This window comes from Somniosus microcephalus, chromosome 4, assembly GCF_052327205.1.
Source record: "Somniosus microcephalus isolate GS21.2 chromosome 4, FLI_Smic_1.0, whole genome shotgun sequence".
NCBI classification, from domain to species: domain Eukaryota; kingdom Metazoa; phylum Chordata; class Chondrichthyes; order Squaliformes; family Somniosidae; genus Somniosus; species Somniosus microcephalus.
In genome coordinates, this window is record NC_140990.1 from 212,135,519 (window position 1) to 212,157,055 (window position 21,537).

The window sequence follows — 21,537 nt, forward strand, 5'->3', positions numbered from 1 at the left end:
TGGCTCTCCTTAATTAGCTTAAACCTCTCCAAATGCCAGTAATTTTTTTCCTTGATTATTGTTTCTAAAACTTTACCCACCACTGATGTTAAACTGACCGGCCTGTAGTTACTAGGATTGTCCTTACACCCTTTCTTGAACAATGGCGTCACATTTGCCACTTTCCAATACTGAGGCATCTCCCCCGCATCTAGGGAAGATTGGAAAATTATGGCAAGCCCTTCTGCTATCTCCTCCCCCAATTCCCTTAGCAACCTGGGATGCAAGCCATCTGGACCAGGCGACTTGTTCACTCTAAGCATACCCAGTCTTTCTGGTACATCCTGTCTATCAATTTTCACCCCTTTCACTGCTTCTACCTTTTCCACTTCTACCAATATTTTGTCAGCATCCACCTCCTTAGTAAACACCGATACAAAGTGCTCATTGAATATTCTAGCCTTGCCCTGCGCCTCTAAGCATATATCACCTTCTTTGTCTTGAATAGGCCCCACCCCGCCTCTTACTACCTGCTTACTGTCTACATGCCGGTAGAAGATTTTTAGGTTCCCTTTTATGTTAACCACCATTCTACTCTCATATTCTCTCTTTGCCAATCTTATTTTCATCTTCACATCCCCTCTCAACTTATTGTATTTGTTCTAGTTCTCCCTTGAAGAATTCACCTGACATGCATCATACACTCTCTTTTTTTGTTTCATCATCTGCTCTATCTCCCTCGTCATCCAAGGAGCCCTTGCTTTGGTTCCCTTACCCTTCCCTCTTGTTGGAATGTACCTAGCCTGTACTTGAAACATCTCCTCCTTAATGATCACCCATTGTTCCATTACAGTTTTTCCTGTCAGTCTTTGGTTCCATTTTACCCTGGCTAGATCCTAGTGCATCCCATTAAAGTTAGCCCTATTCCAGTTTAGAAGTTCCACTCTAGATTGTTCCTTGCGCCTCTCCATTGCTAATCTAAATCTTATGATACGATGATCGCTCATACCAAAGTGTTCTCCCACAGACACTTGGTCGACCTGGCCCCACCGCATTCCCCAGCACCAGATCCAGCAATGCCTCCTTCCTAGTTGAACCAAGAACATATTGGTCAAGGAAATTCTCCTGAACACATTTCAGAAATTCCTCCCCCTCCTTTCCCTTTACCCTAGCATTATCCCAATTGATATTTGGGTAATCAAAGTCCCCCAATATCACCACTCTATAGCTCTTGCATATCTCTGCGATTTCCCTGCAGATTTGCTCCTCTACCTCCCTCTCACTATTTGGAGGCCTATAGAATACCCCCAATAGTGTGCTCATACCCTTTTTGCTCCTCAACTCTAACCAAATGGATTCTGTACTTGTCCCCTCAAGAACATCCTCCCTTTCCAACACTACAATGTCTTCCTTAATCAGCATGGCCACCCCACCTCCCCTTTTTCCTATCTTTTCTGAACACCTTGTACCCTTGAATATTAAGTGTCCAGTCCTCACCGTTTTTAAGCCATGTTTCCGTTATTGCCACAACATCGTATTGCCACACAGCTAATTGTGCTTGTAGCTCACCAACCTTATTCACCATGGTTTGTGCGTTTACGTACATGCATTCTAAACCCATTTTTGAATTTTTCGTAGTCTTTCTTAGTCTGCTCCTATTTAATATGGTACTACTACCGCCTCTAGTACTTTCTTCTCTAGTACTATCCAACACGCTCACTCTTTTATGTACCTTATTCCTCTTTTCTACTTCTATATGCTGGTGCTCATCCCCCTGCCGTGTTAGTTTAAACCCTCCCCAACAGCACTAACAAACCTCACCGCGAGAATATTGGTCCCGGCTCTGTTGAGGTGTAATCTGTCCGGCTTTTACAGGTCCCACCTTCCCCAGAAACGGTCCCAATGCCTCAGGAATCTAAAGCCCTCCCTCCTGCATCATCTTTCCTGCCATGCATTCATCTGTTCTATCCTCCTATTCCTGTACTCACTAGCATGTGGCACTGGGAGTAATCCGGAGATTACTACCTTTGAGGTCCTGCTTTTTATTCTCTCTCCTAGCTCCCTAAACTCTGCCTGCAGGACCTCATCCCTCTTTCTGCCTATGTTGTTGGTACCGATATGGGCAACAACCTCTAGCTGTTCACCCTCCCCCCTCAGAGTGTCCTGCAGCTGCTCAGTGACATCCTTGACCCTGGAACCAGAGAGGCAACATACCATCCTGGAGTCAGGTCTACAGCCGCAGAAACGCCTGTCTGCTCCCCTAACTATCGAATCCCCTACCATTATTGCTCTTCCACTCTTTTTCCTCCCCCGCACCACCCTGTGCAGTTGAGCCACCCGTGGTGCTATGGACATGACTCTGGCTGCACTCCCCAGAGGAACCATTGCCGTCACCAGAACAGAATACTGGTTGGAGAGCGCGATGCACTCTGGGGACTCCTGCACTACCTGCCTGATCCTCCTCTTCTGTCTGGCGGTCACCCATTCCCTCTCTGCCTGCATACTACATTAAATATATTCAAGAAGGAGTTAGATATATTTCTTACGGCTAAAGGGATCAAGGGATATGGAGAGAAAGCAGGGACAGGGTACTGAATTTGGATGATCAGCATGATCTCATTAAATGGCGGAACAGGCTCAAGGGGCCGAATGGCTTACTCCTGCTCCTATCTTCTATGTTTCTATGTTTACTCTTAAACTGCAGGTTGACCATCTCTAGAAACGTGCTATCCACGTAACTCTCAGCCTCGTGGACTGAGCTGCCCTGCCATGCCTCTATTTAATAGACTAAGAACTAACCCAGCAGAAATAAACTTAAAATTAAACAAAGAACACTCCCCACCTACTCACCAATCAGCTCCTTCCCTTGTGCCAATGTCACTTTTTTCACTCTGACATCACTTTTTCAAAAACTGCCTCTGTTGAGTTGCTGCCACTCCTTTTAACTGCTCCGCTCTCGCTGTGCTCCCTCCAGGTTCGCTCCTTCTAGTCTCAGGCCAATTGAGTAACAAAGAGTTTGTTCACTTTCCAGTTGGTGTGGGAAGGCTGTGCCCTGTCAAGTTGGATGTGTCGAGCGACCAATCATGGGAGAGTGGGGCGGGGCTGTTGGCAATGGGAGATCATGTGATGAAATGTCCAGCCAGAGTTGGCAACCCTAGATGAACTCCTTCAGTTTGTTTTTTGTATTCTGCTGTGTCAGCCAGTGGCTCAGTTGGTAGCACCCTTGCTTCTGAGTTAGAAGGTCGTGGATTCAAGTCCCACTCATAAGCATAAAAATTCTAGGCTGATAATCTAGTGCTGCACTGTTGGTGGTGCTGTTTTTTGGATGAGATATTAAACCGAAGGCTCCGTCTGCTCTCTCAGGTGGACGTAAAAGATCCCATGGCACTATTTTGAAGAAAAGCAGGGGAGTTTTTCTTTATTCGTTCATGGGACGTGGGCATCACTGGCAAGGCTAGCATTTATTGCCCATCTTTAGTTGCCCTCGAGAAGGTGGCGGTGAGCCATCTTCTTGAACCGCTGCAGTCTGTGTGGTGAAGGTACTCCCACAGTGCTGTTAGGGAAGGAGTTCCAGGATTTTGACCCAGCGACGATGAAGGAACGGCGATATACTTCCAAGTCAGGATGGTGTGTGACTTGGAGGGGAACTTTGAGGTAGTGGTGTTCCTATGCGTCTGCTGCCCTTGTCCTTCTAGGTAGAAGAGGTCGCGGGTTTGGGAGGTGCTGCCGAAGAAGCCTTGGCGAGTTGCTGCAGTGCATCTTGTAGATGGTACACACTGCAGCCATAGTATGCCGGTGGTGGAGGGAGTGAATGTTTAAGGTGGTGGATGGGGTGCCAATCAAGTGGGCTGCTTTGTCTTGGATGGTGTTGAGCTTCATGAGTGTTGTTGGAGCTGCACTCATCCAGGCAAGTGGAGAGTAATCCATCACACTCCTGACTTGTGCCTTGTAGATGGTGGAAAGGCTTTGGGGGGTCAGGAGGTAAGACACTTACCACAGAATACCCAGCCTCTGACCTGCTCATGTAACCACAGTATTTATGTGGCTGGTCCAGTTAAGTTTTTGGTCAATGGTGACCCCTAGGATGTTGATGGTGGGGGATTTGACGAAGGTAGTGCCATTGAATGTCAAGGGGCGGTGGTTAGATTCTCTCTTGTTGGATATGGTCATTACCTGGCACTTGTGCGGCACAAAAGTTACTTGCCAGTCATGAGCCCAAGACTGAGTGTCATCCAGGTCTTGCTGCATGCAGGCATAGACTGCTTCATTGTCTGAGGAGTTGTGAATGGAATTCGGTCAGTAGTGGTGCTACCGAGCCACTGGTGACGGACATTGAAGACCCCCCACCCAGAGTACATTCTGAGCCCTTGCTACTTTCAGTGCTTCTTCCAAGTAATGTTCAACATGGATTCATCAGTTGAGGACGGGCGGTACGTGGGCTTACCTAAAAATGGGGTGCCAACCTGCAACACAGGACTACATGCATGCTAAAAAGCAGAAGCAGCATGCTGTAGACAGAGCTAAGCAATCCCACAATCAACAGATCAGATCAAAGCTCTGCAGTCCTGCCACATCCAGTCGTGAATGGTGGTGAACCATTAAACAACTAACAGGAGGAGGAGGTGCCATGAATATCCCCATCCTCAATGATGGGCTTCATAGTCAATGTTGAGGAACTCTCAGGGCTACTCCTTCCTGAATGTATACCAATGTGCTGCTACCCCTGGTATTGGAGGAGAGGAGATTGGGACATTGGCTGAAAGGTATGATTCTGTGAGTATGACTATGTCAGGCTGTTGCTTGACTCGTCTGTGGGACAGCTCTCCTAATTTTGGCACAAGTCCCCAGATGTGGATGAGGAGGACTTTGCAGGATCAACTGGCCATTGTCATGTCCATTGACAGTGCCAAGGTCAATGCTGGGTGGTTGTTTCATAACAGATTTTTTACAACTGAGTGCCTTGCTGGGCCATTTCAGAGGGCAGTTGAGAGACAACCACATTGCTGTGTGTCTGGAGTCACATATAAGGCCAGGTAAGGATGGCAAATTTCTTTTCCTAAAGGACTTTAGTGAACCAGATGGGTTTGATTACAACAATCTGATAGTTTCATGATTACCATTATTGATACTAGCTTTTTATTCCAGATTTATTTAATTAACTGAATTTAAATTCCCCAGCTGTTGTGGTGGCATTTGAACTCACATCTCCAGATCATTAAGGACAGGCCTTTGGATTACTAGTCCAGTAACATAACCACTATACTACCATTCCCTGGTGTCCTGGCCAATATTTATTGCTCAACATCACTAAAACAGATTGGCCTAGAAATTGAGTGCCCTTAGCACCGATTTTGCGGCGCTAGAGGGCCTAGCGCTGCAATTGGCGCCGGTTCCTAAATTGCCTGGGGCCCTTCCGCGGCGGTAGACCGGTAGCGCTGCGCCGGCACCGATGACGTCATCGGTGTGCGCAGCGTCCCGGTTGCCGTGTTAACCCGGCCCCAAGCCGAAATTCAGTAGCGGCCGCCTCGCCAGTGGTAGCCGCAACTAAGACTCCGGCAAACGAGTGCTGCCGGAGTCTGCGCCGGCGCTTTAAGGAGGCGCGGCGGCCGGCCACTTTCCCGCCGGCCGCCTGCCCGCAGCTCCCTCCCCGGACTTTTCCCCTCCCCCCCCCGGAACAGATGCAAGCCCGGCACTTGTCCGAGGTGCCGGGCTCATTTTTGCAGAGATTTGCGCGGGCCGCGGCCGGGTGCAGGCAGCTCCTCCTTAACGGAAGGAGGAGGCCTGCACTTCCCGAGCCTGCCGCACCGCAGCGGGCGCCGCAGCGCCGGAATAGCGCCGCAATGCGGCGCGTTGCGCCAGTTTTCAGGCGCTAAAACCCTTCAGTAGCGCCGGCAGCGCAAACTCAATTTCTAGGCCATTATGTGGTCATTATCACATTGCTGTTTGTGGGAGCTTGCTGTGTGCAAATTGGCTGCCGTGTTTCCTACATTACAACAGTGACTACACTTCAAAAAAAAAGTGCTTAATTGGCTGTAAAGCGCTTTGGGACATCCTGTGCTTGTGATAGGTGCTATATAAATGCAAATCTTTATTTTCTTTACTGGCCTAATAATAACATAAAAATTCTTTAGGAAGGATGTGAAGGCCCTTGAGAGGGTGCAGAGGAGATTTACCAGGATGGTTCTGGGGATGGGGGAATCTTAGCTACAAGGACAGGTTGGAGAAGCTGGATTTGTTTTCATTAGAGCAAAGGAGGTTGAGGGATGATTTGATAGAGGTGTACAAGATTATGACGGGTTTGGATAGGCTAGACGGGGAAAGGCTGTTCCCACTAATTGATGGTACAAGGACTAGGGGACACAGATTTAAGATTTTGGGCAAGAGATACAGGGGGGATGTGAGGAAAAACTTTTTTACGCAACGAATGCTGAGGACCTGGAACTCGCTGCCGATGGAAGTGGTGGAATCGGAGACACACAGGCCTAGAAATTGAGTTGACGCCGCGCCAGGGCTTTAGCGCCGGAAATTTAGCGCCGGCGCTAATTCCCTTGCGCGCGCCAAAAATTCAGTAGCGCCGTGCCCAGACGGCTGCCGGCGCTACTGGCGGGCGTGAGTGCCTCCCAATGGGCGCTGAGTGCCGCATTGCGGCGCTAATCCGGCGCTGCGGCACCCGATGCGGTGCGGCAGGCTGGGGAAGTGCAGGCCTCCTCCTCCCGTTAAGGAGGCGCTGCCTTCACCCGATCGCTGGCCGTTTGATTTTTTCAAAAATGAGCCCGGCACCTCGGGGAAGTGCCGGGCTCGCAGCCCGGAAGCATCTGTTCCGCGGGGGGGGGGTGGAGGAGTCCGGGGAGGGAGGTGCGGGCAGGCGGCCGGCGGGAAAGCGGCCGGCCGCCGCGCGACCTTAAGGCGCAGGCGCTAACTGATGTAAGACTCTGTTGCCAGAGTCTTAGTTGCGGCTGCCACGGGCGAGGTGGCCGCAACTGAATTTCGGCGCTGGGGCCCGTCGGCATGGCAACCGGGACGCTGCGCACACCGATGACGTCATCGGTGCCGGCGCAGCGCAACCGGTCTACCGCCGATTCTAGGGCCCCAGGGAATTTCTAAACTGGCCATAACTCCGGCGCTAGGCCCTCTAGCGCCTCAAATGCGGCGCTAAGGCTACTCAATTTCTAGGCCACAATGTTTTCAAGGGGAGACTGGATATAAACTTGCAGGGCTATGGGGATAGAGTGGGGGAATGGGACTGACTGGATTGCTCTACAGAGAGCCGACACGGACTCGATGGGCTGAATGGCCTTCTTCAGTGCCGTTATGACTCTATGACTATGACTCTATGTTCATGCATTCATATTGATATCTACTGATGTTGGGCGTTTAAAATGAGGGACAAGTGGTACAGCAGCAGAGTGGAATTGCAATGAAAAGTGAGGCTATTTCATGCAGGCATTACCAAGACTGGGCATTCACCTGGAAACACTAGTACCAGTGAGAGAGCACACTGCCTCCTTAAGGCAGGTCTCTGCCACTTTTACTGAGGTGCTACCAGACTTCAGTACACCTCCGTTCCTGTTGCTGAATTGTTTTTGCAGAGTTCTGTGGCACTAGTTGTAAACTGACTCAGGACTTTGGTCATTGAAATGGATTGAGAAGAGAAGATGCGTGATGAATTTGAAGCACCAATTCCAATAGGTCTGAATCAATTTGTTTAATTCAGTAAAAAAAATTGGATGAATTCAGACTAATTTAGATTTATACACTTGTGTCCCTCTAAACAAACAAATAGCCGATGTGTTTGGATATACAGTCACTGAGTCTTTGTTGCTTGAAATTTATTTTCAGTACCTGGTTATCTGGGGAAGGTGGAGAATGTAGATTTATTGAGAGTATACAACTTTCTGACACATGGCCAGCTACTTGGAGAGGGAAGCAGATGACTTTTTGGTAGATGCCTGTCTGATGGGGGGATATGCTGGTGTAGTGGTTATGCTACTGGACCAATAATCCAGTAGAACATCAGTTCAGATCCCACCATGACAGTTTGAGCATTCAAAAAAAAACTGTCCCTGTGGTGGGTTTGAATCTAACTGACACTTGGTTCTATAACCGGAAATGATGCATGTCCTTGTGGTGGGTTTGAGTCTGTCTGATACTTGGTTATATAATGGGAAATGATGCATGTCCTTGTGGTGGGTTTGAGTCTGTCTGATACTTGGTTGTATAATGGGAAATGATGCATGTCCTTGTGGTGGGTTTGAATCTGTCTGATACCTGGTTATATAATGGGAAATTATGCATGTCCTTGTGGTGAATGGGTATCACCTTCATACATATAACTGTGAGAATTTTAAGCTAACAGTCAATGTTTTAACCCATGTGTCAGCTTGCTAGAGTTTCACGAGAAAAAGTAGTTTTAATCACTGCGATTGGAGATTGTCAATAGCCACCAATCAAATCAGCTGGAAGGTAAGACTGAATGCTATTAGAACCAGTCTGATTGCTTCGATGGGGGTGGAGCTGTCAGAACCTATCAATCACATGTTACTTTCCCTTTATATAGTTTGCGTGTGAACTTGAGGCAGAAAGCTTTTTTAGATGAGTTAATGATTTCTGAGTGTTGCAGTTACAGGTGTATTTAGTTCGTATTTGTCTCCAAAGTACTTGCATGCAGCAAATAATCTCTTAAAATTAAGCTTTCAAAATGTTTTAGTTTGCTCAAAGGAACATTTGTCCTAGCTGTTGTCTCATTTGAAGATTTATTTTCCTCAATACTGGTTGCATCTGCTTTTTGAGATAAGGAGGATATTCTCTGGTGTGAGTGCAGTAACTGGCTTTATGCGAGCTTCCCTGTCACTGTGCTTGTGGGTTGTCTGTGTTTGGAACCATAATAAGGAGCAGGGTTGGACTGAGTTTTACTGACTTTAAAAAAACAATGAGCCTGAGATTCCCATGTTCAAGATTGGGCTACAGTGTGCTAATGTGATGTATGATGCAAACCGTTGGCCTGTTTGTGGGTGAGCTGTCGTGCCTTGGTTATGTTCCGTAACTCTAAAAATGGTTTTCGGTTTCTTTACGTGCACTGGATGAAGGTCTCTTTGTTGTCTTGTGGTAACTGGGGAGAGAGCCACACCATCAGGGTTAGAGCTACATCAACAACAGCAACAACAACTTGCATTTATATAGCGTCTTTAACGGAGTAAAATGTCCCAAGGCGCTTTAAACATCTACAAGGAAAGCTGAGGGATGATATTAATAATTAGTAAAATATAATCGAGTGCAAACCCCAGGCTGGAGGCAGGCAGTCAGTCAGGTCCAATTGAGAGCCTAAAATTTAGCTCACCATTTCTAAACCTGTAACGTTTTTGTACACGTTATTTTTTAATCTTTGCGGTTTGTAATGATTCTTTCTGTCCAGTACAAGAAAATAAACCTTTTCGATAGGATCAGAAGAGCAACATGAGCTCCAGATTACTGCATTGCTAACAGTGGACAAACACTCAATACATTCGTATGAAACCCATCTTTAATGGGGGCATGAGCCCATTTATTTTAAGCAGGTTAACACCTCCATCAAAGGTGTGGATGGAGGAACGCCATACAAAAACATTTAGTCTTCAGTCACTATTGTCAATACCAGTCATTTCTAGCCTCACGCATATCAATGTTTTGAAAACAGAGAATGTCTGAAATGCACAGCAGATTAATCAACATCTAAAAGAGGAAAGGACAGGTTAATCTTTGGTGTGTTCCTTCATCACGAGGTACCTCTTAAGGTTTTGTTTGGTTAACACTGACCCACCCTTATCCTTCCTGAAGCTGCTCAAAAATAAAAATGGCTTAATTCAAATTGTTCAATCATCATACCCTCAATCCACTTGCCATGGGATCCGGACAGGGGCGGAAGCGATAACGAGTCGGTTTTGTCTTGTGAATCAATCCTCACTATCATTGGTTGAGATTATTGTAGAGGTATTGTGGCTAAGATTTCAGTTCACAAATGAACTTGAAGGGGGCCAAAATTCCTCAGGGGCTCTGTTAGTCTGCTGCTGTAATTCTGGCGGGTGTGGTGAACCCTTTCACACTGGATCTCCACCTTTTCTGGGAGTTTCCTCTTCATCTTGTAGGGGTGGAACCTCTGTCTTCCCTTTACAAGCAAATGACATCAGGGGGCAGAACAAGGGCTGGGGGCTCCCTTTGCTGGGAATGCTCACTCTAGTGGCTCAGTGGCGACCCAGGGTATGAGTGGAGGCTGATATGCCCAGTGAGGTGAAGAGTACCAGCCTCCAAATGGGCGGATGTGGGCCCCACCAGTGAGGTCTGGTGCAGAGTGCCCCCGGACCGTTGAAGAAGTGTTATTTTCTTCTCAATGTTTAGTGATCGGCCCCCTTTCACCAGCGATGCCCACCTGTTCCTTGCTAATTAGCTGCTCTCCGACTGAACCCCACAAACTCCGGTTGGCATATAAGCTGTCTGATACCTGGTTCTCTAGGGGTAAGGGGAACTGTCCCCACCATTTACACCGTCCACGTTTATCACGGCCGCTCCCTATATCGGGCAAATGGCGCTAATCATTTGCCATTTCCACTGAAGTCAATTACAAAGGTGCCGCTTATAACACATTAAGGGTGCTGACTACTTTGTGCGTATTTTGTCATGTCGCTTTCTTTTGTTGCCCTGCCACATCAGTCCTCTTCCATTCAGTTGGATATAAGTTCGTCTCCATGAGCTTCCATGCAGTGAAATAGCTCTATTAGAGTAGAACGTGAATGGAACTCTTAGCCCTACAGTTCCTACAGTTGCACAATTGAAGTCAGGAGCCGGGAAGTTGCAGATGTAGACCTGTGCCCCAGTACTCCCGAGAGTGGCCCCAGAGCAAGTGATTGGCTGCAACTGTCGCACGCGATTACAAAATGGGAAGAACATGGAACTATAGTTTGGAATTGCACATCCAGACTTGTCTCACTATTTTCCCAGCTGTTACAATCAGAGGACAGGCGCAGTCAGACGCACGGCTGCATTCTGCCTTCCAGCTACTTGTTATACCGTCCACCGCTCATAGCGGGCAAATTGCTTAAACACCAACAGAATGGTGGGGACTGTATATGAACTTACTGTAGATATACAACCGCTTGATACCTACTTATCCATTATGGCGAGCACATGGCCTGGAGGCAGTATGTGCCAGCCTGGTATGTGGTTATCCAGTGTGGGGGGGTATGTGCCGGCCTGGTATGTGGTTATCCAGTGTGGAGGGATATGTGCCAGCCTGGTATGTGGTTATCCAGTGTGGAGGTGGTATGTGCCGGCCTGGTATGTGGTTATCCAGTGTGGAGGGATATGTGCCGGCCTGGTATGTGGTTATCCAGTGTGGAGGGGTATGTGCCGGCCTGGTATGTGGTTATCCAGTGTGGAGGGGTATGTGGACTGACCTGCCAAAGACCTGAGTACGTACACAGCAATGCAAAGACATGCAGGAGCAGTTCTCAGCCATGATCTGTGGCTTTATAGAGTCGTATTGCTTACACAAATGTCTGGTCATTATCTCATTGCTCTTTGTGGGAGCTTGCTGTGTGCAAATTGGCTGCTGCGTTTCCTACATTACAACAGTGACTACTCTGCAAAAGTGCTTCATTGGCTGTAAAGCACTTTGAGACGTCCTGAGGTAGTGACAGCCTCGATATAAAAACAAGTTCTTTCTTACTTTCTATTAGATTTATGTACAGAGCTTTCTTAAGCATGAGAAGTCAATAATAAGTGCTTCAATTATTAAAAGAGAAAATATACAGATAGAACATCCATAGGATGTCCATAGACTACTGTCTATATGATTGTTCCTTAAGGGAACTCAACTGATTTCCACACAAATCAAACATATTCAGTCAACAGAAACTGCTTTTAAAATGTCAATGGCCGAGAAATTCGGGTCGGAGGCTTCCCGGGGGTGCAAACCTGCATTTACCTAGCGCGCTGGCCGTTGTGCAGTGGGCCCGCGTGGGATTCCGATCCTGGGCCTGTTCCAACTGCCGGTGTGCAGTGCTTGTGTATCCCAGGGGCGCAGTTAGTTCGAAGCGTCTCCTGGGATCACGTGGGCCATGGAGAGCTAATGGTAGCAGGGAATCTGTATTCATAGATTTGACAGGAAGACCTGTCAAATCTATGAATACAATTCAGGCCCAAAACATAGCTATAACTTCAAATACATTTTTTTTTTAAATCACATTTTTAAAATAACTATATATATTACATAAAATAACTATTTTAAACAATAATTTAAATTTTTGAAAAAATTAATTACAGTTTCTAACAGGGCTAAAAATAAACTTACCTTTCTTTAAAGTATTTAAAAATAATAAACCTGTGGAAAAAATGTTTTAATTTTACTTAATTCACCACTTACCTTGTTAAAAGCAGGCCTTGCGACTGCTTTTTAGAAGCGTAGCTCCTGCAGATTTACCCTCCTGGAGAAACCTGCAAAAAAAACGGATGTCCCAGGCGTACGCGCTGCCTCTCTGGTGCACATGTTCGACCTGTGAACCCCTTCCTTTAAGGGAATGGAAGTTCCGGTTTCCCGCGCATGCGCAGTGCATGCACGAAACCGGCACATTCGTTGGGCCTACGCGTGAGTACTCAGCGCGTACTCACCCGTGGGGACCCGAAGTTCTGGCCAATTAATATGAGTGCTCTAGCACTGTAGTTATCAAACTCTTCTGTTGGGAACCCCTGCAAACATTGACATGCTCCCAGGGACCCACACAAATATTGACACACTCCTAGGTACCCCAACAAATATTGACACACTCCTAGGTACCCCAACAAGTATTGACACACTCCTAGGTACCCTACAAATATTGACACACTCCTAGGTACCCCAACACATATTGACACACTCCTAAGTACCCCAACAAATATTGACACACTCCTAGGTACCCCAACAAATATTGACACACTCCTAGGTACCCCAACAAGTATTGACACACTCCTAGGTACCCTACAAATATTGACACACTCCTAGGTACCCCAACACATATTGACACACTCCTAAGTACCCCAACAAATATTGACACACTCCTAGGTACCCCAACAAATATTGACACACTCCTAGGTATCCCTACAAATATTGACACACTCCTAGGTACCCCAACAAATATTGACACACTCCTAGTTACCCCAATAAATATTGACACAGTCCTAGGTACCCCAACAAATATTGACACACTCCTAGGTACCCCAACAAATATTGACACAGTCCTTGGTACCCCTACTAATAATGACGCAGTCCTCGGTACCCCTACAAATATTGACACACTCCTAGGTACCCACACAAATATTGACACACTCCTAGGTACCCCTACAAATATTGACACACTCTTAGGTACCCCTACAAATATTGACACACTCCTAGGTACCCCTACAAATAGTGACACACTCCTAGGTACCCCTATAAATATTGACACACTCTTAGGTACCCCTACAAATATTGTCACACTCCTAGGTACCCCTACAAATATTGACACACTCTTAGGTACCCCTACAAATATTGACACACTCCTAGGTACCCCTACAAATATTGACACACTCCTAGGTACCCCTACAAATATTGACACACTCCTAGGTACTCACACAAATATTGACACACTCCTAGGTACCCACACAAATATTGACACACTCCTAGGTACTCACACAAATATTGACACACTCCTAGGTACCCCTGCAAATATTGACACACTCCTAGGTACCGCTACAAATATTGACACACTCCTAGGTACCCCTACAAATATTGACACACTCCTAGGTACCTCTACAAATATTGACACAGTCCTTGGTACCCCTACAAATATTGACACACTCCTAGGTACCCCTACAAATATTGACACACTCCTAGGTACTCACACAAATATTGACACACTCCTAGGTACCCCTGCAAATATTGACACACTCCTAGGTACCGCTACAAATATTGACACACTCCTAGGTACCCCTACAAATATTGACACACTCCTAGGTACCCCTACAAATATTGACACAGTCCTTGGTACCCCTACAAATATTGACACACTCCTAGGTACCCACACAAATAGTGACACAAACCTAGGTACCCCTACAAATATTGACACACTCCTAGGTATCCCTACAAATATTGACACACTCCTAGGTACCCCTACTAATAATGACGCAGTCCTCGGTACCCCTACAAATATTGACACACTCCTAGGTACCCACACAAATATTGACACACTCCTAGGTACCCACACAAATATTGACACACTCCTAGGTACCCCTACAAATATTGACACACTCCTAGGTACCCCTATAAATATTGACACACTCTTAGGTACCCCTACAAATATTGTCACACTCCTAGGTACCCCTACAAATATTGACACACTCTTAGGTACCCCTACAAATATTGACACACTCCTAGGTACCCCTACAAATATTGACACACTCCTAGGTACCCCTAAAAATATTGACACACTCTTAGGTACCCCTACAAATATTGACACACTCCTAGGTACCCCTACAAATATTGACACACTCCTAGGTACCCCTATAAATATTGACACACTCTTAGGTACCCCTACAAATATTGTCACACTCCTAGGTACCCCTACAAATATTGACACACTCTTAGGTACCCCTACAAATATTGACACACTCCTAGGTACCCCTACAAATATTGACACACTCCTAGGTACCCCTACAAATATTGACACACTCCTAGGTACTCACACAAATATTGACACACTCCTAGGTACCCACACAAATATTGACACACTCCTAGGTACCCCTGCAAATATTGACACACTCCTAGGTACCGCTACAAATATTGACACACTCCTAGGTACCCCTACAAATATTGACACACTCCTAGGTACCCCTACAAATATTGACACAGTCCTTGGTACCCCTACAAATATTGACACACTCCTAGGTACCCACACAAATAGTGACACACTCCTAAGTACCCCTACAAATATTGACACACTCCTAGGTACCCCAACAAATATTGACACACTCCTAGGTACCCCTACAAATATTGACACAAACCTAGGTACCCCTACAAATATTGACACACTCCTAGGTATCCCTACAAATATTGACACACTCCTAGGTACCCCTACAAATATTGACACAAACCTAGGTACCCCTACAAATATTGACACACTCCTAGGTATCCCTACAAATATTGACACACTCCTAGGTACCCCTACTAATAATGACGCAGTCCTCGGTACCCCTACAAATATTGACACACTCCTAGGTACCCACACAAATATTGACACACTCCTAGGTACCCACACAAATATTGACACACTCCTAGGTACCCCTACAAATAGTGACACACTCCTAGGTACCCCTACAAATATTGACACACTCCTAGGTACGCCTACAAATATTGACACACTCCTAGGTACCCCTATAAATATTGACACACTCTTAGGTACCCCTACAAATATTGTCACACTCCTAGGTACCCCTACAAATATTGACACACTCCTAGGTACCCCTACAAATATTGACACACTCCTAGGTACCCCTACAAATATTGACACACTCCTAGGTACCCACACAAATATTGACACAGTCCTTGGTACCCCTACAAATATTGACACACTCCTAGGTACCCACACAAATAGTGACACACTCCTAGGTACCCCTACAAATATTGACACACTCCTAGGTACCCCTACAAATATTGACACACTCCTAGGTACCCCTACAAATATTGACACAAACCTAGGTACCCCTACAAATATTGACACACTCCTAGGTATCCCTACAAATATTGACACACTCCTAGGTACCCCTACTAATAATGACGCAGTCCTCGGTACCCCTACAAATATTGACACACTCCTAGGTACCCACACAAATATTGACACACTCCTAGGTACCCACACAAATATTGACACACTCCTAGGTACCCCTACAAATAGTGACACACTCCTAGGTATCCCTACAAATATTGACACACTCCTAGGTACCCCTACAAATATTGACACACTCCTAGGTACCCCTACAAATATTGACACACTCCTAGGTACCCCAACAAATATTGACACACTCCTAGGTACCCCTGCAAATATTGACACACTCCTAGGTACCCCTGCAAATATTGACACACTCCTAGGTACCCCTGCAACTATTGACACACTCCTAGGTACCCCTACAAATATTGACACACTCCTAGGTACCCCTACAAATATTGACTCAGTCCTAGGTACCCACACAAATATTGACACACTCCTAGGTACCCCTACAAATATTGACACACTCCTAGGTACCCCTACAAATATTGACACACTCCTAGGTACCCCTACAAATATTGACACACTCCTAGGTACCCCTACAAATATTGACACAGTCCTAGGTACCCCTACTAATATTGACACTGTCCTAGGTACCCACACAAACATTGACACACTCCTAGGTATCCCTACAAATATTGACACACTCCTAGGTACCCCTACAAATATTGACACACTCCTAGGTACCCCTACAAATATTGACACACTCCTAGGTACCCCTACAAATATTGACACACTCCTAGGTACCCCTACAAATATTGACACACTCCTAGGTATCCCTACAAATATTGACACACTCCTAGGTACCCCTACTAATAATGACGCAGTCCTCGGTACCCCTACAAATATTGACACACTCCTAGGTACCCACACAAATATTGACACACTCCTAGGTACCCACACAAATATTGACACACTCCTAGGTACCCCTACAAATAGTGACACACTCCTAGGTATCCCTACAAATATTGACACACTCCTAGGTACCCCTACAAATATTGACACACTCCTAGGTACCCCTACAAATATTGACACACTCCTAGGTACCCCAACAAATATTGACACACTCCTAGGTACCCCTGCAAATATTGACACACTCCTAGGTACCCCTGCAAATATTGACACACTCCTAGGTACCCCTGCAACTATTGACACACTCCTAGGTACCCCTACAAATATTGACACACTCCTAGGTACCCCTACAAATATTGACTCAGTCCTAGGTACCCACACAAATATTGACACACTCCTAGGTACCCCTACAAATATTGACACACTCCTAGGTACCCCTACAAATATTGACACACTCCTAGGTACCCCTACAAATATTGACACACTCCTAGGTACCCCTACAAATATTGACACAGTCCTAGGTACCCCTACTAATATTGACACTGTCCTAGGTACCCACACAAATATTGACACACTCCTAGGTATCCCTACAAATATTGACACACTCCTAGGTACCCCTACAAATATTGACACAGTCCTCGGTACCCCTACTAATATTGACACAGTCCTAGGTACCCCATCTAATATTGACACTGTCCTAGGTACCACTACAAATATTGACACACTCCTAGGTACCCCTATTAATATTGACAAAGTCCCATGGCCCTTATAAACATGGATAGACTTCCAGAGACCTCTTGACCTAATCTTCAAAAAATGGTACCAATTATCTAGAGGAAAGCAGTGCTATCATGGATAAAAGTGTTTTTCTATTAGTTTGCAACAGCAGAAATTATGCGCTAATAATTCAACAATTATAGAATTATGAAGAGAAAATGTAGAACTCAGAAGTCTTGAGACACTGTGCTCGAGGTAAGTGGTGGATGGACAGATGGACAGAAATCTGATGAACTCATGGATTCCTGGGTCCCACTTGTGGGCCCCTAGGTTCCCAGGGACCCCAGCTTGCGATCTTATGCTCAAGTGAAATATCTGCTGCTTACTGGGTACGTGCCAACTGTCAATGTTGGATGCGGACTGACGGCATTTTAGACTCAGTGCCTGCTTGTCCATGGACAGAAATCTGCCCAGGTCCCAGCCCTGCCTTTAAAAAGAAAAAGTGCCATTTCTGGTTAAACTCCTCAGCGATAATCTCTGTTCCATTCCTCGAGCCTCTTCCCGCTCTTACCCGTTCCATCATACATGAACTGGGGGCAGAGAAGATGCCAGCATGAATTGGGAGCAAGAGAGGAGTGCCAGTTTGAACTGAGAGGGAGAGGGGATGAAGAGTGCCAGTGTGAACTGGGGTGAAGAGGAAGAAGGCGAGTTAGCATCTGAGAGTACCAATACATATCCATAAACCTTTAACTTCACCACAGGGAATGAGGGAAAATCCCTGTAATTGTTGAGACAACTTTCCATGATACAAATTATGGAATATTGGGTGTACCTGTAGCCTACATTATTACAAGACCATGTAAGACCCATTTCACTTTCAGTGTGACTATGGGGGCAACCTCCAACTTTGGTAGGGGGATAAAACCTTTAGTAATGGATCGGCCGCCTGTTATACATCCTGCCCATTGACTCCAATGGGAAGGAAAATTGCGCAGGCTGTATAACGAGTGGCTGATCTGATAGCACCGGTTTTATGCTCTCATCGAAGTTGCAATTAATTGTCTATACCTCATATGTTCAGCGAGGTTTGTGGGTTGTCAGGTTTTTTTTTGCAGCTGTTGCTCAGCTTTTGCTAGTTTTCCAGTTAGGCAAACTTGCCATTGTGACAAATGTATACTTGAAAATGTCTCCTAAATCAAAACTGGTTTTCTATTTTTACCTTCCTGTATTTTGGTGGCTCACCCACATTTCCTCATCACACAAACTATGCACAACATGGTCGGGAATGTGTACTCGATGAAACCAGGCCTTAAGCATGAATGAATTAAATTTTACAAAAGGGTCCAAAGTGTTCCCAGTAATTTTACTGCTAAGGGAATATAATGAATGTAATGAACTGAAAGGTATTTTTCTGTGAGTTGCTTGGCAAAAATATTCACTTATCAGATATGACTGAGGTAGAATTGATAAAACAAAGAATGTGCATTGACTGCGAAGGATTTCTATTGTGAGAGGTTCAGGAAGATGGCTTAAGTCTTTTCTTTTACCGTTCATTTGTGCTGTCTCACACCTTTTGATGACTTTTTTAAGGATTTTGTTATAAATCAATACAGGGATGATCAAGGTTGGGAAGTGGAGTCCTCTGCCCCTGAACTATCTCACTGAAGCACCAGATGCAACAGTAGCTGACATGTTACAAGACGTCCATCACGTTGTGACACTGAAAATCCAATTACAAAGGTGGGTGCGTCCCAAACATCTGTCATTTGCTGCAGCCAATGGTACGGTGTGAAATTATTTTACAAAGATACAGATTCTGGGGGTTCAGTGTATTTTCCAGGGCTTTTTGAACCCCCCCCCAAAAAGAAGAAAACGTTTTAAAATGAGCTGGGGTGGTGGGAGGGGTGCGGGGTGGGGGGGGATGGTGGGGGGTTGGGGTGGTGGTGGAGGAAAACTTGTCAATATGAAATGAGAGGGTTTAAAAAAAAGTGTTGCTGTGACTTGGCAGCTTGTGCCTGCCCTGTTGTGCCTCAGGCTAGTTTTGTAAGCTGTAACAGACTGTGGAAGAAATGTTTGCTTGGCATTCCTAGGCCAATAGCTTGGTGTGGGTGAGGATTTGTTTCTTTTTAAAAATCCGTTTCTGTTTTGCATTTCACAGCTGTGCAAAGTTTGAAGACCTTCCGGCAGAACAGTGGAATCATGCCACCGTCAGGAACGCACTGAAGGAGCTGCTCAAAGAGATGAACCAGAGCACGCTGGCCAAAGAATGCCCTCTCTCCCAGGTTGGAATTCAACTTTAAACCGATAATGTACTTGTCCAAAAGCAAAATACTGCGGCTGCTGGAAATCGGAAATCAAAGACAGAAAATGCTGGGAACACTCAGCAGGTCAGGCAGCATCTGTGGAGAGAGAAACAGAGTTAACGTTTCAGGTCGATGACCCTTCATCAGAACTGGAGGATGTAAGAGATGTAACAGGTTTTAAGCAAATACAGAGGCAGGGAAAGGGGGAAGGGGAGGAAAGAACATAAGGAGGAGGTCTGTGATAGGGTGGAGGACAGGAATGATTAAATGACAAAAAGGATGATGGTGCAAGGCAAAAGGAGGCGATAATGGAACAAGTATAGAAACAAAAGATGAGTCTAGAGCGTGGATTCTCAACCAGGGGTCCGCGGCCCTCTAGCCATCTGCAAGGAGGTTTCAAGGAGTCACATAAGAACAATACACTGTTGCGTAAAGCTGGGATCGAGCTGAGCAAACTGGCGGCTCCGGCCCCGACTTGGAACTCTGTTTCCCCCCCTCCCGAATGTCTGTGCGATGACGGCGGCTGCTGTCACTAAGCCCAGGCCCTCGCTTGCTGAGATGGGAGAGAGGTGGCGGTCACTGAGTGCAGATCCCCCGGCTCGAGCTCTCCATCCTCCGCTCTCCTCTCACCTGGTCACACTGACTATTTCCTCCCCCCACACCCCCCCCCGCACTTGTCCTAATGCCACGCTGTGTGGGTTGTTGTTCCCCCTCCCCCGGGCTAATTGGGGCAGTTGCTCTTCTACTTTCACCCCTCACTCTCTGAATCCTCTCACTGCCATACGTCAACAGAGGCAACTGTAACCCATTCAGATCAAGTATCCCACGACTATTGAAATCAGCCAGTGGTGGCTCCACGCGTGCGCATACATTGCTTCCATTTCAGATTTAAATGTTTTTGTCCTATTTTTGTCATTCACGTGGTCACGATTGTCAATCAAATGAAGAAGGGGCAAGGAAATAGGCGGCAGCTGCAAAGAGGAAAGGAGCTGCTGGGGTCAAACAGTGAGCCGCTGTCTTCATGGAGGATATGTCAACATTAGGAAGTTGTTAGGATTGACACTTACTACCAGCAAAACTGAAACAGTTTGCAAACTCATTTAAATATTCTGCACTGTCTAATTTCACCCCCCCCCCCATTTTCTCTCCTGCTGTCTTCAAAGTGTTGACTCACACTGTAGTGTAGTAACAACGGTGCTGGCTTTCGTGCCTAACCTCATTCATTCTTAACCTGCAAGCCTATACCTTGAGCGCCAGCACTCTTGCTCTACCAAGGAGGGCATCACAAGCAGCCCTGATTGTTCACACCCAATGTTGGCCTCCTGCTAGGATTTCAACCGTCCAGGATTGTCCTGGGCCGGACTTTTGTGTCGGAAGGTGGGGGAGCTCCCGAGGCAGTCGGGAAAGAGGCCGGGTTTCCCGCAGGCCCAGCTGACTTTAATGGCAGGGTCTGATTTGCATGTGAGGTCTCGGTTTCCTGCCCGCAGCCAGCCAGATTGAGAGGCTGGTTGGCTGCGGGTGGGTAGGCCTTCGACTGGATGAGGAGGGAGGGAGGGTTCACATGAGGGCCGGTCTGTTAAATGGATCGGGGGGGTGGGGGGGGGGGGTGGTGAGAGAGGATCGTGGACGGCCTCAGCATCATCATTGTGGGTGGAGGCCTTGGGGGGGGGGGGCTGGTGGCCTTGAGGGGAGGGAGGTCTGGGAAGGTGATCAGAGGCCTCGTGAGGGTGTCTCCGATCGCGGGGGCTGGGTTAGGCAGGGACCCTCGATCCAGGAAGTAGGTGTAAAGCCACTTACCCCCTGGATTCTGCAGTCCCCGCCTCGCTTTAACTGCCGGGTTTCACGAATTGTGTGAAACCCGTCCACTAGCAGTTAAAAAC

At 46.5% G+C, this 21,537-nt stretch overlaps 1 protein-coding gene across 4 annotated transcripts in view; it reads left to right on the top strand.

Moving 5' to 3' along the window:
- satb2 (SATB homeobox 2) overlaps nucleotides 1-21,537 on the top strand; it is a 595,400-nt gene that overhangs the window by 44,223 nt on the left and 529,640 nt on the right. For all 4 annotated transcript variants that reach the window (XM_085985795.1, XM_085985791.1, XM_085985794.1 and 1 more), the window contains exons 4-5: nucleotides 18,968-19,094; nucleotides 19,513-19,636. In XM_085985795.1, coding sequence (XP_085841921.1) covers nucleotides 18,968-19,094; nucleotides 19,513-19,636 — 251 coding nt within the window. The remainder of the gene's footprint in view (nucleotides 1-18,967; nucleotides 19,095-19,512; nucleotides 19,637-21,537) is intronic.